Below are 17785 nucleotides of genomic sequence, written 5' to 3' on the forward strand. Positions count from 1 at the left end.
GCAGCCCTAGCATCTGCTCTTTTGTCAGAGGTCACATGTAATTTGCAAATGAGTTTTGAAGTAGTCACACCTTTAGCTTTATTGTGATAACTGTCACCAGGAAACCGTTTTCCAAAGTTGTACAGTACTTAATTATGTCTGAGGTAAACTGCCTGGTGTCAGACTCTCCAAGTTTGAACCAACAAAGACTGTGGAGTCGTGCTGAGCTTCCTTCTTGCCTCACTCAGACTGTTACTCTGGCCATGGCATTGGCAAAGACATTCTGCTACACTTATGGACATGTGCCTTGCTCAGCCACCATCTAGAAGCTTCCTCCTGCAGCATTATGGGAATAAATACAGAGACTAACAGCCAGACATGCAGAGAGTAAGAGACCTTGGAACCTCAGTCCATTGACTTCCAACCTAAATGGTTCATCTCCATCAAATCCCTCCCTTCAGGCCTCAGGGAACACACCCAAATTCGTAGGGAATATGGCAGTATGCATAGGGCCTGTACAGGTCTGTACCAGATGGCATCTCAGAGCTGAAAGGAAAAGTAAACACAAGGGATTCTGGGAATCCCTAACCCAGAAGCTATCTTCAATTGATAGCCACTTGCAAATGAAAAATTAATGTTCTCTAAGAAACCTCACTGGAAAAATAAGTCCCATGCCAAGCAGTAGATGGCCAGCACAAAATGAACTTGGCAGCATTTTTGGAGGTTTCTGTGTTAATGATGTTAAGCCAGAACGGTTTTGTTTCATGCTTTGGTTTTCCGCCCCTATACTGCAGATCCTCAGTATTATGGCTTCCCATTTAGGGTTTTTATGGATTCCAGAGTGTGCAAATGTGTGTATCTCAGCATCTATACGAGTTTTTTGTGCTTTTTAAAGTTTCTTTTCTTTTTGTTTTGTTTTCATTGTTTTTGTTGTTGTTGTTTCATTTTGTTTTTGAAACAGGGTCTCTCTATGCAGTCTTCTCTGTCCCGGAACTCTGCAGACCAGGCTGGTCTCAAACTCAAAGATCTACCTGCCTCTGCCTCCTGAGTAGTTTGTAAAGGTGCGCGCCACCATGTCCAGTGGTTCCTTTTCTTATTTGGTCGTTTTTTCATAATCCAGTTTGCTTTTATTCATCTTATTTTATTATTATTATTCCATAGATGCCTATTTATTTTCTAAGGAGAGACAGAAAAGATGGAGATCTGGATGGGAGAGGAGGTGAGAAGGAACTGTAGAAGTAGGGGGAGGAAAAACTGTACCCAATATATTATATGGAAAAAAAATCTATTTTTAATTTAAAAGCAAGGAAAATGGGGGGTGGGGCAGTAGCTGGACAGTGGTGGCACATACCTTTAATCCCTGCTCACAGAAAGCAGAGAGGTGAGTGGATGTCTGTAAGTTTGGGTCCAGCCTGGTTGACGGGGTTCCAGGACAGCCAAGGCTACACAGAGAAACCCTGTCTCAGTAGTGGGGTGGGGTGGGGGGCTGGGAGTGGTGGAATGTTTGCTTAAGCACCTGTAAACCTCCATGCAGGAAAGCAGTGTGGGTTCATTCCAGTCTGGGGGCTCCTCTATAGAACAGCAGGATGCTGCCAGAGAAGGCACTCCTCACTATTTGGTCAGGAGATACAACTTTCCAGTCGTGCCAGCTAAAGTGGCAAACCTTGTAGGAAAAGAAAATGTCAACTAAGCATTCTACGTCTAGCAAAACTGTTCTTCAAAATAAAGCTAAGGGGCCTGTGACATGGCTCAGTGGGTAAGACCAGGTTCTCTCAAGCCTGACAACCCGAGCTCCATCCCCAGGTCCGCCACGGCAGACAGAACTAACTTCCTCAGGTTCTTCTCTGACCTCCGGGTGCAGGACCTCCCCAACATACGACGTGAACACATTGGTAAAATCCTTTTTAAAATGGAGAACAAAATCAGTTGTTTGCACATTTGCTCTGTAAGAAATGCTAATGGGGCCGAAAGGCAAAACTCAGAACAACGGGAAAAGATTCCGAGACCTGCTTTGCGGACTGGTATACAAAGTATATTCTGAATAGTTTGTGTTCTGCTTCTCTTGGGTGAAGGATTGGCTCAGGGTGGACAGCAATGGCATTCCCATTTTCTGCCAACACAGAAGATTAACATCTCCACTTACAACTGAGTTCCCTTGGTTCCTCTCTCAGTTCCGGGATGTTCAGCTTCAGATGTTCTGCTGGCCTGCCCTTGGGGACCTAGCAATTGCTTATGTCATCACCTGCCACACTGCCATGTGCACCAGGTGTGGACTGCCCACCCCTGCAGCGTTCTCCCTCTCCCTCTCCCCCTCCCCCTCCCTCCTCCCATGTCTCTCCCTCCCCCTTTCTGTCTTTCTCTGTCCCATCCCACTCTCTGCCCTCGTGGCTCTGCTCCAGTCTGTCTACCTGTGTGTACATGTCCACTGGTCTGCCTCTACTCTTCGTCAGGTCCTCACTCCCCTCTCTTCCCCCAACAAATCCCCTTTATACCTGATCTGTCTGTCACAGGGCATATTTACTCAGGGACATACCCTGCCATGGGCCCACCAGGTACCACCTCACCACATCATCTCTCATAATAGAACCTATCTTGATAGTACATATACATTAATAATTGATATGTCTTCCTAACATATTATTATCTTATTATAGATTGTTCTTTCCCTCTAACATTTTTGTCTTAAAGTATTTTGTCATTTCTTAAAATAGTTAACTATGAAAATCAGTGTAAATTTCTCAAAAAAAAAAGAAAGAAAGAAAAGAAAAAAAAGAAAAGAAAACCTTAAAACCTAAAAATAGTACGATCACAGGAGACTCAGGAAGATAGCTCAGTGGATCAAAGTGCTTGCTGCCAAGCCCAATGACCTGAATTAAATTCCCAAGAGCTACATGATGGAAGGAGAGCAGACTCCACACGCTGTCCTCTGGCTCTGCATATGCACACATACACTCACACACTGAAAAGTACAACTTCTTTAAAAGAACTACCATCTGACAAAGTTGTACCAGTTCTGCCCAAAGTCAGGATCCCCCAAAGATACGTGTTCACCCATGTACACTACTACACTACTCACACCAGCCAGGACGCCCATCCACAGGTGAGAGGACAAGGGTACATGTCACATCTGTATCACTGAATTGTGTTTAGCCACAAAGACATCCTATTATAGGAAGACGATAGAACTGGAAAACGATACATTTCTTTGATGTAGATGTTTCTACGTAAGCTTCCACAACACCCAAAACACTAGCTGTGTGCATAAATAACTCAGATTCCCACAAATGTGTCCTGACAGATGAGTAACTCTCATTTCTACATGAAAATCAATATTCATCTGTGACTGTGAAATCTGTAGTTGTAGGGGTGAGTTTCTCAATTTCCTATATATCTTTAAAGGCTTCAAGTAAACTACAACAAGAAATATACAACAGCATTAAGCTAAAAATCAACTATAAGGAGGAAATAGAGACTTTAAACACCTGCAAACTGAACAACAGGCTTGTAAACATTCGTGAGCCAAAAAAACTGAAGAAAATCATGAAATAGCTTAGCATAAACCGAACATACAATGTCAAAATGCATGAGAGGCAGCTAAAGCTTGGAAATTTTATTTTGAAATGTGTGTACTGCCAAGATTGAAGTAAAAATAATGTAAATTTTTATCTCAAGAGGCTACAGTAAAGACAGGCAAACCAAACACAAAGTGCAAGAAGAAAGTAAAAAGTTAGAGGTGCAAAACCAACCCAGGGCATCAAACAAAACCACAGGCCAAGCCAGCAAGGACTAAAGTGGGCTCTTGAAAGGACCAGGATGACAACTGCTGGCCTAGCCTGGGCAAAGGCAGTGAGGGCGAGAATAAAAGAACACACAAGACCACAGGACATACGTGAACATAGCCGAAAGAACTCTCCAGAATCATAGAACCACTAGAGAACGTTATGTCCCAAATCAGATAATATAAATTGTTAAACCCCCAATATATCACTGGAGATAGAGGAACTCTATCTTTAAGAAGGTGAATTAGTAATGGACTATTTACAGATGGATAATGTGAAGCACATATTCAATAGCTGACTTCTAGAATTCTTTCTCTGTATGTGTCTGTCTCCTCCCCCAGCCCCACCTTCCTTGTCTTGCTTTCGACACCCTGTGAAGACTGGCCGAGCGTGCTTGAGTTAGAATTTTCACACTCACACACTCTGTATCCATTGTGATTGGCTGCTTTTGTTCAAAATCATCTTGGGAGTCAAATGTATTGCTCACTGTAACTGCCGGATCAGTTTCTCTCGTTACTACAGACATCCACGACCCAAGCTTTGTGGCCTATCAGTGCTTGTTTGGCCAACACTTGTGAGTCATCCCTGTTGTTACTTAGTGGAGCCTTACTGTGGCTTTAATTTGCTTGTCCTTGGTGACTAAGGAGGCTCAGCATATTAACATATGCTTACTGGCCATCTGGGTCTCCTCTTTGGTGAAGTGCTTGACCAAGTCTATTGACTTTTTTTTTTCTTTTTAAGCTAAATTGCTGGTCTTTTTCATTCTTATTTGTAATACTTCATTATGGATAAAAGCCTTTTGTCAGTTACATCTATTGCAAGTATCTTCTCCCAGAGAGATCTCTAACCTTCCATTATTTAGTTACCTATGCCAGAGCTCCACAACTACAGCCACTGAGCCAATACTGGACCACTGGTTTTTTAATAAAGTGCTTTGAGAATTCAGCATATTGTCCATGAGCTCTTTCATACCATAATGATATTCAACAATAGATAACCGGGCCAGAAACCATGTTGCCTGCACTAACTTGCCATTTATGAAGTGGGGATCTACAGCAAACATGTTCCTTAAACATTAGTGTTCATGTGATAAATCTTCTGCATCTGTGCATTGTATCCTATTTAAGAAGTTGCTTCCTTATTCTGAAGCCTAAAGAAACTTATTCGCATTAACTCAATTACCTGACTTGTGGAAAGAAGACAGTATAATTTCATTTCTTGGTGGATCTTTGTAAGTGTTCTATGTGCTTGAAAAGAATCTATTTCTTTTGTATAGTATGTTATGCTATGTACAATATTAGGTTCACCATGGAGACATGAGCTGTACTCTACCTGAGAGATATGCGCCTGCTCATGTTCGAACCTTGGAAGCATAAATCTCCACTGTAAGTGCTGATGGGCTCTTGTTGGCTGCCCTGCCCCAGAGATGCTGTGCTGTCATCAGTCAGGACCACTTCTCACTCCCTCACCAATTACTGCACTTGCAAAACTGCTTTAGTAGATTGGTTTTCTGAGACAGGTTTCTCTATGTGCAATGGACTGCTCTGGAATTACTATGTAGACCAGGCTGGCCTTGAACTCGAGAGACCCAACTGCCTCTGTTGTTGAGTTTAAAGGTGTATGACACTATGTCTGGCCTTTAAAGCTTTTCATGCTTTTTATCATTTTTAATTACTTGCATGTGTGCAGTCTGTGTGTGGTACACTTGTGTATGTGCACATGGCCTTGGAGTCGGATACATCCAATTCCGCTGAAGCTGGAGTTAGGGTGGTAGTGAGCTGCTTGAACCAGGTCCTGGGAATCATACTCCAGCCTTCTGTAAGACCAGTACTCTTTACTCCAGTCTCAACATGAAGTTCTCAAGTAAGAAAAAGAATGAGACAACAGACGGAAAAAAGAAATTGTGCACGAGAAGAGAACCCCAAAGTTTTTCAAACACACATTCCTTTAGCTGTTGCATTGATGAGACAGGCTGACTCCATGACAGGCTTCAAATGGGCAGTTCAGGAGATTAGGGCTAAAAACCCATGCTTCAGGCAGCTAGTCAGAAACTGCCCCACCACCTAGCCTGAAGCAAGGACAATGGGTCAGCAGTTTCCAGCCAGCCCTGGTAATGGAATGTCATCCTTAGACATAGAGTAAGACAAAGCCCACCTACCCCAGAATTCCCCTAATGAGCTTTAAATCAGGTCTTTGAGCTCACTTGGTTGTCTCTCTATCTGGGTAATGAGTGACCTCAGCATCCTGGATGTTTGCAAAGATAGATACTTTTTGCGTTTACATACGATTTGAGTGCTGGGTACCAATCTTCAGTGAATCATGGACCCTTACAGCATCTGATTGTTTCAGAACAAGCTAGAGCACAATCTAGAAAACCTGTCTTGAGTACAGATTGGGAGCACCCCTGAGAAAGTGGCTGTGTTTTCTGAACCTTCTAGGATTCATTTTTATAACTCAGAAAGCAAAGAATCTACAGAGAGAAGAGCGGCGTGGCCCTGTATAGTAGACAAGAAAGTGGGATGGAAGATGGCTACCTTGAAGCCTGCTTAGGATGCTGATCTGTGACACTCAAATAACGACAGCATCCAGTGTGTCCATCTGGACCCCAAACTGGCATAGAATGGGATGAACAAGATTTGGAACCCCATCCCCCAAACCTCAAGAAAAAAATGACATGAGCATTATTTTTTTAAACAAAATATTAGCTGCTTAGCCAAGAACAGACAAGAATTCCTTTATTACAAGGTTAAATATATTCAATCACCCTCTATGAATTCAACTATCTTTGTTCCATTCTCAAGAACAAGACAGAGTGTTAAAGGATCTGCAGAAAATACTGGTTCCTTCTGCAGCTGAGCCTCAGTTGGGTCCACAGCCCTAGCCTCCCTACCCTCAAGTGCAGCCTTGTGAGACTTCTAAGATCTCATTAAGCTGTGCTTGGGCTGCAAGCCCTCAGGACCTAAGACAATAAACTGTGTTACTGTCTTTAACCACTCACAGGCAATAACTAAGGGAATATTAAAAACTGGTACAACACTCTTTTTGATACTATAAAAACCACTCCTATCAAACAGTTTTCAAAGACTCCATGTGTCAGCTAACGGTCTGGAGAAGGCCCTGGACTGCGAATTGGAAGATCTTGTTCTTGATTCTATCTAAGTCACCCCATGGACGGTTTACAGCTCCTCAGTGCTTGAGATTCATTACACATAATCAAGGATAAAGCCTCCCACCGGGTTAGAGAAAATGAGGAGAGTCATGAAGATTCTAAAGCGCCAAATAAAATAAAGCAATTCTGCTTGGCTTAAGCAGGAGGCAAGACCATCATCTCCCGGTAGGGTGAGTGCTGTAGACTGTTAGGTCATCACCAGTATTCGCTCCTGGGTTACTTCTGCACCTCGTGAGATCATGTCCGGAGCTAAAAATCTCCCAGTGGCTTCCCACTGTATCTAGTCCATAATGACCAAGATCACATATATTAAGACTTTTTTTTTTTTATTAATAAGAACAGGGCAGCTGGAGTGATGGCTCAGCAGTTAAGAGCACAGACTGCTCTTCCAGAGGTCCTGAGTTCAAATCCCAGCAACCACATGGTGGCTCACAACCATCTGTAACAAGACCTGATGCCCTCTTCTGGTGTGTCTGAAGACAGCTACAGTGTACTCACATATAATAAAATAAACAAACAAAACAACAACAACAGGGTACTGCACCTGAAGCTCTTCTGATCACTTTGTTGGAGGAACAGGGCCCCTTTTCAGGAAAGTACAGGGAAGGCTGGTATCAGAGCAGCCATGAGCCAGCCTCTGTGCAGACTTTAGGAGCACAGGCGTAAACCATGAGGCAGAAGACTATAGTAAGGAAAAAGGTAATTTCTATAACTTACTCTTCCCTGTGTGACAGAAGGGAGAGAGACATCTCAGCTAGTAAAGTCCTTGCTGCTCAAGCTTGGGGACCTATGCTTGAAGCTTCAGCACCTATGCAAAGCCCTTCCGCAGGGGACAGAGAGATGGGAATGGAGTGACTGGCCAGCCAACTTAGCCTACAAGGTAAACTATATGCCACAGAAAACTCGTCTGAATAATAGCTCCAAAGGAAAGACAGCCAAGTCTTCACATGTACCTGAACCCTTGCAGAGATTAAAAAAAAAAAAAAAGAATATTCGGTCCTGTACTAGGACTGAGCACCCATTAGAGGGGCTCATGAAGACACCATGAAAACAAGAGACTAACCTTGTCAGAGGAAGGTTGCCTTATAATAGAACAATGGAGGGCAGCAGTCTCTCTGTGTAAGTGCAGACTGCCAAAGCCTTAGGAGCCTGGGAGCTTCCTGGGGCAGAAGATTCCATCTGTAGGTCTGTTCCTGCCACCTCACCATGGTAACGCCCTGCGGAGCTTCTCGGCTCCTACCTGTCTGCAGATGTTACTAATGTGGCCATGTCACCTTTCCCGTCCAGAGGTCCTCAGCACACCTGTGCCTTCTAGGTCACTAATCTTTCAGCATCCACCTGCTTTATTCATTCACAAGAGCTGAAGAATGGATCCTTTTTAAAAACCGTTTTTAATTAGTTTACATCACTTGTTTATTCATTATACAGTATGTGTATCTATCTGTATATCTGCACGTGGGGACACAGATGCCATGGCACACTTGTTGAGGTCAGAGGACAGATGACTCTCAGTTTTGTCCTCCGGATCGAGCACCCTGGCCCCAAATTGACTATTCTTTTGCAGATTAGTAGACTGAGCATTTTGGTCAAGAAATTTGTTGAGCCCAACAAAACTGATTTAGCTTTGTCACAACGCCATAGGGGCCCGAGTTCAGTCCCTAGGACCCAGTTCTTGGCTTTCCAAACATGCTCCATGGCAAGTGGGTGCTGTCCCCTCCAAAATCAATGCAACAAATAAGTTAGCAATTTTAAAAACCATGATGGTTATTAGTATTGTTATTTACTCTTTTGGATGAGGAATTTTATTGACCCTAAAGCACATGGAATTTGACTACCACCCTCGCCACTGTCATCCCCTCGCCACTGCGACCTTTGTGCCGGCTGCCTGCCTCCCCTTCCCCTCCTGGGCCTGCGACTGCACCAGCCTAGAGTGTGCACCCGCGGGCCGCCACATCCCAGGAGCTACAAGAACGTGGCAGGGTCGGTAGCTGACAGCGATGCTGTGGTGAAACTTGATGATGGGCACTTAAACAACTCCCCGGGTTCTTCAGTTCAAGACGACGGGCAGGGCGTGTACTTCCCATAACTGATAGTTACATTTTGCGGGCACATTAAAGGTAGCATGAGACCAGGCAAGAAGGTATTAGTGATGGGCATCGTAGATCACAACCCCAAAAGCTTTGGCATCAGCTTGACCTGTGGTGACTCTGAAGATCCTCCTGCCGATGTGGCGATTGAACTCAAAGCTGTGTTCACAGAAACTCTTGTATCTCAGGAGAAAGAGGCAAAGAGCGCTCGGCAGTCCCTTACTTTCCATTCATCCCAGACCAGCTGTTCAGGGTGGAGAGTCTTTGCGAGCACCCACCTTCCAGGGTGTTTGTGGACGAACACCAACTTTTTGATTCTTATCATCGTGTTCAAACATTATCTGCAATTGGCACCATAAAGATCAATGGGAACCTCCAGAACACCAAACTTGGCTGATGTTTAAAGCACTTCTATTTCAAATATGATCGATCAGGTGCCACAATAACATGTCTGAAAAGAAGTGTTTTAGCCAGATCTGGAGACTTAAAGAAAATAACGACAACAACAACAAATATAGACTTCACTGTCTCTTTCTCTGAAGTCCAGAATGACTTAAACTGTGTTTTTTCCAGAAGAAGAAAGCTCGAAAGAAAGATACCGAGCCACTGTGCCCAGAACAAAATAATACATTTATGCTGGATTTTATTCAGACTAGACTAAAATGGATTTGTGATGATTTGTGATTTGGTAGCAATTACTCATCATTTCAAAGCAAGGTGATACTTAGAAACAAAAGTGCTAAAGGCCTTAAAACCAACAAGGCTATATCAGATCGATGCACTTCTGCACTGACGTGGAATTGCGTGGTCAGGGTGTTCACGCAGAATGGGGACTGTGCAAGGTTTGCTTCTTATGGTTTTGGGGGGTTATTTTGTTTTTCTGTTTTTGTTTTTGTTTTTTTATACAGCAAGCATCATGTTAACTTGGATTTTTAAGCATTCTTGATTAATTTACTTATATTTAGTATATGTATTAATGTATCAGAGAATGAGCAATGTCTACAAATTATGAACTTAGGTCTGAGGGGAAATTTATGTATTACAAGCATAAAATAAGTGAATTTTTACCTTAAAGAATTTGAGTGTACTCTCCTCACTCCTCAACTTTGACTTCTTAACATATATTGCTATAAATGCTTTTGGGGACATTTTTGCAACACTTCGATAAAACTAAAGTTCTTGTTGAGGATGTGAACTTTTGTTTGCATCACTTTTTCTCTTTCCTGCGAATTGGCACAGCATTGGCTTCCTTAAGGCTAACTACCTCTTAGATTTACATAATAGCTCATTAAGTTATTAAATTAATGGAAAGCATTTAAGAGGTGATTGCATAGACAGCTTTTAAAATAACTATATATCAGTTTTTAATAGTATGCTATGAAAATGGTTCCAGAATACAGTGCAAAAAAAAGCAGAAGTTAGTTGTCCCAAATTACTTACTGAGAAGTAATCTATATCAACCCAGGCTGTTAGCTCACTGTATGCTTTTTCTCCTGAGACCCTGCCCAGCATCCCTGAGCAATGCCTTTGGAGCTTCTGAGTAGACAGTGCTGCCTCCCTGGTGGATACGGTGGGATCCAGCTAGGTCATCTGAGAGATTAAGTCCCAGGATCTCAGCCAACAGTGACCATGCTTCCAGGGAAACTGCTTCCCTGTGCTTGCAGAACCACCAATAGGCTGCAGATTATTAATGTATCTGCAAGGTTAGGGATGGTTGGTGTTTCATACGCTGCATTGGTCTGAGAGAGACGGGCCTTTGGCATTGCTTTGGGCAGGTAGTGGGAGAAGAAAGGCATGCTGGGTGGGGTGTATTTATATATAATTTAGGTTTTGTTTGTACAGTGTATGTGTCTTATTAGGGCATCTCCTTGTCCTTCTTAGCTTTTAAGGCTTTTTTACACAGCGTGCAGAGGCACTTAAGTGGCCATGTCATCTTCATGTGTCAAGAACGTAGACAGTGTTTCAGAACCAAAGTCTAAAATAAACAAAGAAACTCAAATAAGGAATCTTTATAGAGGATAATATTTGGATTCTTCTCAACTTTGAAACTGTTTAGTACAGTTCAGTGGTGTTATATACAAAGCCTTGTCCACCAAGACCCGCTGCATCTTAAAAAGCCTTGTATTCTAGCTGGCTTCTCAGGCAGCCAGGAGAGTTGTTTTGTAGCTCCAGGGTTTTGTTTTTTGCCTGTGAGCAATTTCTCATGGGTTGAAAAGCCACTTTAGAGGAGTGTCTGTCAAGAGACTTAAAACACACCCTGAAAAGCATCTGTAAGATTTGGGTTCGATTCGTGCAGTAAGCACCCCCCAGGAGGGATCTTCCAAGTGGCCCAGCATGAAGCTTGGGGAATGGGAGTATAAGAGATTAGAAGTGACTTTTCTCTCCACCTGTCAGCTAACTCATAAGCAGTCAATCCCNTAGGCTGCTTGGTATGGAAAAGCAGTAGTAAACCCCCAGATCAGCCTCCTGGCAGCCATCTAAGTGCTGCATTGAGTTGATTTTGGACTAGTTAATAAATAGGGGCCACAGCCCAGCTCACTATCCAAATGGCTAGCTAGAAACTAAGACAAGTTCACAGTCCCCTCAGCCTGAGAGGTCTAATGTGGGAAATTCAGGATGGAAAGCGCAATTTAAAGTTTCATGGAGAAAGTCATGCATACACAAAAAGTTCTATCCACCCTGGGCCCTAGTTTTGCAATAACCAAAACCAAGGGATAACAATCAGGCTTTGGGGAAATAAGCAGGCTTTAGATAATCTGCAACAAGAGTGGAGTCAATGTGTCTATCTACCAAGTTAACAGATGACTACTACTTCCTGGGCGATCCCAGAATTGTCTTAAAATTATTATTATTATTTTTTTAAATTTTGAAGCCCAGTTTCAAATCTTGGCAACTTCTTTAAAACTCCCTAAGAGATCATCACTCTTAGAGTTGATGATGCATTAAATGGCAAATCCATGTGCATTAAGAGAAAAATATCCAAAAAAGGATCAAGCCCTATTGCCTTGAGAAAACAACTTTGGCATTTTCCGGCACCAATGTAAAGACAAGTTTCCTATGATGACATATTTTCAAAGAAACACTTTCCTATTTACTGCATGGTGTAAACTATTGTTAAATGTGTTGTTTCATTCTATCACTGCTGAAAGTTATTTGCACTATAATAAAGGAATTTTCTACAAGATTAAAAAAAAGAATTTAAATACCAATTAAGTATGCATTAAAATCAACTGTGAGCCAGGCGTGGTAGCGCACGCCTTTGATCCCATCACTCAGGAGGCAGAGGCAGGCGGATTTCTGAGTTCGAGGCCAGCCTAGTCTACAAATGAGTTCCAGGACAGCCAGGGCTATACAGAGAAACCCTGGCTCAAAACAACAACAACAACAACAACAACAACAACAACAACAACAAAAATCAACTGTGTTCCCTGTTAAGTTTCAAACCCAGGACAAACAGTAGAGGTGTCGATTTAACTTATCCAAGCAGGCCTGGCCTCCAGCTTCTGCCAGCATCTCTGAGTTCCTACCAGTTACAGGGCAGGGCTGTCATACCCTGCCCTCTAGCCCCACCCCATGCTCTGCCCTATAAGATACAGCCATTTTGCTTGTGTGCCCCTTTTGTACCTTAGGCCTCCTGGCTGCTCTACCTCATTCCCCTCTCTCCCTTCCTTCCTGGTTCTCACCCTCCCCCCAAGCCCCGGTTCCACACATGGCTCAGCTCAGTCTGGTCGTATCCACGCTGGACTTCCCCAGTGTCCCTGCCTCTGGCTCTGCTCTCCCACATATCTATAATAAACTTTCTCCTCCACCATACCTAGGAACAGTCATGACCTTTCCAATTTTTTTTCCATTCATTTCCCACTGAGACCAATGAATGCTGCCTTATAAGAGATAAATACTTCATTAATAAAATTTACTTCATAACAACCCAACTCCAATGTTGACAGACAGACAGCTGGCCTCCTCACACATCACAAGAAAGACTAGAATAGGATGGTTTAACAGAGAAGAGCAGCAGGCCCAGAGACTCAAGTTCTAAGATTCTTCTCACAAACTCAGAGGCAACTGACTGTTGCAGGCCCACCCAGGACTCACTGTGTAGACTTGGTTAGCCTGCCTCTGTCTTCCAAGTATGTATCACAAGACCAGGCATCCAGAGCAAAGTGTTAGTGCTCAAAACCCAGTGATACTCCTGGTACAGGTCAGACAAGAGCACAAAATCACCCAGCCTCTGTGAAAGGCATCAGACATGAGAAGTAACCACGGGAGTCGTGATGGTGGACTCCTTTAGATCCCAGCACTCTTAAGGCAGAGGCAGGCAGATCTCTGAGCTCAAGGCCAGCCTGGTCTACAGAATTCCAGGACAGCCAGGGACACTTAGAGAAACCTGTCTTGAAGAACAACAACAACAAACAATCGCTGAGTAAAACTAGCAACTAGTGTCCACATATTACTTCTGGGACATTCACGATCCAAGTACGAAAGCCAACTCTGGAGAAGGAAACTTTCATTGTGTGTGTGTGTGTTTTAACAAAACAGACCTGGAGTGTGTGGCAGCAGCTTAGCTGAGTTCCTTTAAATAGTCAGGGATTTGTGAAGTGCAGAGCTCATGTAACTTAAGCTGTGTTTTCCTCAAATCCCCAAGCGTCCATTTGCTTAAGAAACCCACGCTTCCTGGCTGGGCGCCTGCATACCAAACCTGCCAGGTCTTGAATAGTTTTAGTTCTGTTACTAAATTAGGAAACTAAAGTAGGCAATGTCTGGGCCAACAACAAACTAAAAAGGCTCAGCATCATTAGCCTGCAAGTCTTCTTAAAAGCCAGGTCATTAGAAGATATTTAATTTTTAATTAGAGATACCAAAGTAATTTAGCCTAATAAGGAGCAATACTAGAAATAATTAAATGAAGACAAAAAAGAAAAAAAGAAAGAAAAACTTAAAGAAAATAAGAGAGAGACCCAAGCATTTAACAGAGTGTTCTTTGGAAACATCCTTCATCCTGTGTCGGAATAAGTGGCACATGCTAAAATGTGTTTCAGAAGCAACAGAGAAGCAGGTGAAGTTCATCACAGCTTTACAAAGACAGGGGGGGGGGGGGGGGGGGGGGAAGAGAGAGAGAGGGGGAGAGAGAGAGAGAGAGAGAGAATGAGAATGAATATTCAGCTTAGGAGCAGCTAGGGAGGCTTGAAAAACACAGAATGATTTCACGAAAATAGTCACTTTAATAAGACAAAAATATGAAGGGAACATATATAATTTTCCTCATCCCAACCTTTACTAGTCTAATCAGCATATCACAAGGTTTTAAAAAGGAACATAGCTATTAATTAGCATTCCCTGAACTATTATAAAGTCACCCTTATATTTTCTCAAAAGCTAATGCCTGCATTCTGAAGGTGTTCGGAAGAATTTTAGTTCCAAGAACATCCAGAAAACATTTCCCTTATAAACACTGTTAAACATTCATAAATTTCAGAGCTCTGTTTATTATGACTTTAGTTCTGTGAAATAAAAAAAGTTAAGCGTGTATTTGCTGTGGAGTCCATTTTTCTTGGTTTATGTATTTAAACACCAGATTCAGAAAGGACAGAGGTTTGCCAGCATCTGAACGTGGTGAGATGCCCTGAAAGACTAGTCACTTTGGATCCACCTTCTAGCACAAAGCCAGTTCGACAACAATTCCTGATGCCTGAGCATGACTTCTACAGAACTTCACAACCAACCAAGGCAACCCCGCATGTGCCCAAACCCAGAGCCTCTTGTTGCGTCACTTGGCTACCTACCATCCCTACAATCTGGCCATGCATAAAAAGGCAGGCAGGCCCCTGGGAAGAGGCTGGGCCATTGCATCTCACATCTGTGCTGTCCTCAGACCTAGAGGTGGTAAGACTCCTCAGACCTCCCTAATCCACTCCATCGATTTCCCTGTGCTACTGAGAAAAGCTGTGCTGTTGTGCATACACAAGAAAATAAGAGAAGCTGGATCCAATGTTTAGATGACTAAAACCAAGAAAGTTGGGTGATTAAAATGATAGGGAATAGTGAAATGGTCTCCATAGACCACTTTGCTCGAAGGTCCTAAGCCTCATCTTCTTCAGAGTACTCCAATGCACCATTAGGGGCCATGTGAATGAATTCAGTGTCAGGAAAGGAAAAATGTGGGTCCAGAGACAGCTCAGCAGCCAAGAGCATTTGCTGCTTGTGCAAGGGACAGGGTTTCGGTTCACAATAGTCTATAATTCCCTTTTCAGGAGAGCCAAAGCTCTCTTGACTTCTGAGGCACCAGTCATGCACACCTGCACTACAGACATGCAGACAAACACTCATACATGTAAAATAAAGATAAATCCTAAGAAGAGTCAAGGATGTCAAAAGAAATCGAAAAAAGAAAAAAAAAATTGGTCTCTCTCACTGCCTCATTGAAAACCCTAATTTAAAGCTACAGTTATCAGGGCACAAGGCACCCAAGAGGCATGGAGCAACTTCCTTTTCAACAGATTGGACTGGAACAACTAAAAACGCCATACGTTAAAAACAAAACAAAACCAGAAATCTCAACCATTACCTATAGCATGCACAATAATTAATTTGAAATGGATTACAGACATAGATGAAAGAGACAAAACTACATTAGGACTTACAGAATATGGTATCTTATGACACTGAGTTTGGCAAGCATTTCTTAACTAGTTCATCAATGATACAATCTACAAAATAGAAACTTGGTAAATTTGGCATCATTACATTTTTAAATGTCTGCTCTTTAAAAAAAATAAAAGAATTACTAAAATATAAACAAAACCCATCACAGACTAAGTATAAACAAACAAACAAACAAACCAACCATTTCCAGGTCATCTATCTGACAAAGGCAAGAATATAGGCCAACATACTTAAGGGTTCTTTTTTTTTTTTTTAAATTACGTATTTTCCTCAATTACATTTCCAATGCTATCCCAAAAGTTCCCCATAACCCCCCCCCTCTTTAAGGGTTCTTTAGTAAGCATTTTAGTTTTTGCGAACGATATAACAGACACAGATGACAGTATGTGTAAGGATGGGCGTAGCTGTACTCCAGCAAAAACTTTCCAAGCTCAGATTTGGTCTCATCCTTCCAGGCTAATTTGGATTCTATGAGAGCTACTGTTATAACTCCACACTGTAATAACTGACAACAGTATACAATCTCCTTTGTTTACAGGCACTGTGTGTGTTACCTCTGATTGGGAGGGTGGCCCTTTGGTCCTGTGGAGAAAGCCCACTCTGGTACTTTATACTTAAGATTACTCATCTCTAGTTTATCCATTTGTGGATTTTCCTTTGAAATAGTTACATCTTACCAACTTTCCTCATTAATGAGTTAAATAAAAGTTTTACCACATTTAAAGTCTTCACTGAGAACCACAACTTAGCTTTTTTTTTTTTTTTAAAGATGTTCTAAAACCCAAATGAATACAGAACCATTCAGAATATACAAAGAAACCTTACAATGCAACAATCAAGACACCAACAACTCGGGGCCATGAGAAGGCTCAGCAGTTAAAGTGCTCACCTCATATGCATGCAGGTGGGTGTGGTACCTCACCTGCAATGCCTTCCAAGGCAGACAGGTATCTGCAGCAAGCTGGCTAGTGACACTAACCACAGCAACAAGCTCTGGATTTGACGGAAAGATGACTCCTCAAAGAATTAGACAGAGCGACTGAGGAATACTTCTAATTAAGATTAAGACTCCACATGCACTTAAAGAAGAAAAATTAGTTTTTAAAAAACAACAAATTTATGATGAGATATCTGAAATGTTTTACCAAATAAAGGGCAAACACATAAAATATATTAACCTGTAGTTAATAAAATGCAAATCAAAGCTTGAAAAAGATGCTACTACATGGCCAGTGGAACCACAATTCAAAAAGACTGAATGTCCTAAATGTTAACAAGGATGAGAAGGGACCAGACCCTTCAGCACTGCTGTCAGCCATGTAAATGGCACAGCCACTTCGATAATAGAGTTGAGAAGTTTCCTCTAGTTAAAAGTCCGCTTGCCAGATGACATGATAGTATATATAAGTGATCCTAAAAAGTCCACCAGAGAACACCTAAACCTGGTAAACAGCTTCAGTGCAGTCACTGGATATAAAACTAACTCAAACAAATCAGTGGCCTTTCTCTACACAAAGAATAAACAGGCTGAGAAAGAAATTAGGGAAACAACACCCTTTACAATAGTCACAAATAATAAAAAATAACTTGGTGTGACTCTAATTAAGGAAGTGAAAGATCTGTATGATAAGAACTTCAAGTATCTGAAGAAATCAAAGAAGATCTCAGAAGCTGGGGAGATGGCTCAGCGGGTAAGAGCACTGACTGCCCTTCCAAAGGTCATGAGTTCAAAATCCCAGCAACCTCATGGTAGCTCACAACAACCCGTAATAAGGATCTGACGCCCTCTTCTGGTGTGTCTGAAGACAGCTACCGTGTACTTAGATATAATAATAAATCTTAAAAAAAAAAAAAAAAAAAGATCTCAGAAGATGGAAAGATCTCCCATGCTCATGGATTGGCAGGATCAATATAGTAAAAATGGCTGTCTTGCCGAAAGCAATCTACAGATTCAATGCAATCCCCATCAAAATTCCAACTCAATTCTTCAATGAATTGGAAAGGGCAATTTTCAAATTCATCTGGAATAACAAAAAACCTAGGATAGCAAAAACTATTCTCAATGATAAAAAAACCTCTGGTGGAATCACCATTCCTGACCTAAAGCT

General features: G+C 42.2%; 1 protein-coding gene and 1 pseudogene across 3 annotated transcripts in view; one reads left to right on the plus strand and one right to left on the minus strand.

Moving 5' to 3' along the window:
* Lrrc28 (leucine rich repeat containing 28) overlaps nucleotides 1-17785 on the minus strand; it is a 130979-nt gene that overhangs the window by 70091 nt on the left and 43103 nt on the right. Inside the window, exon 6 of one of the 3 annotated variants that reach the window (XM_029479173.1) lies at nucleotides 9140-10989. The exons of the other annotated variants lie outside the window; for them this stretch is intronic. Coding sequence (XP_029335033.1) covers nucleotides 10931-10989 — 59 coding nt within the window. The 3' untranslated portion in view covers nucleotides 9140-10930. Of the gene's footprint in view, nucleotides 1-9139; nucleotides 10990-17785 lie in introns of those variants that run through there. 3 annotated transcript variants of the gene reach the window in all.
* LOC110297324 lies at nucleotides 1938-9411 on the plus strand (annotated as a pseudogene).

This window comes from Mus caroli, chromosome 7, assembly GCF_900094665.2.
Source record: "Mus caroli chromosome 7, CAROLI_EIJ_v1.1, whole genome shotgun sequence".
In the NCBI taxonomy this organism is placed as follows: Eukaryota; Metazoa; Chordata; class Mammalia; order Rodentia; family Muridae; genus Mus; species Mus caroli.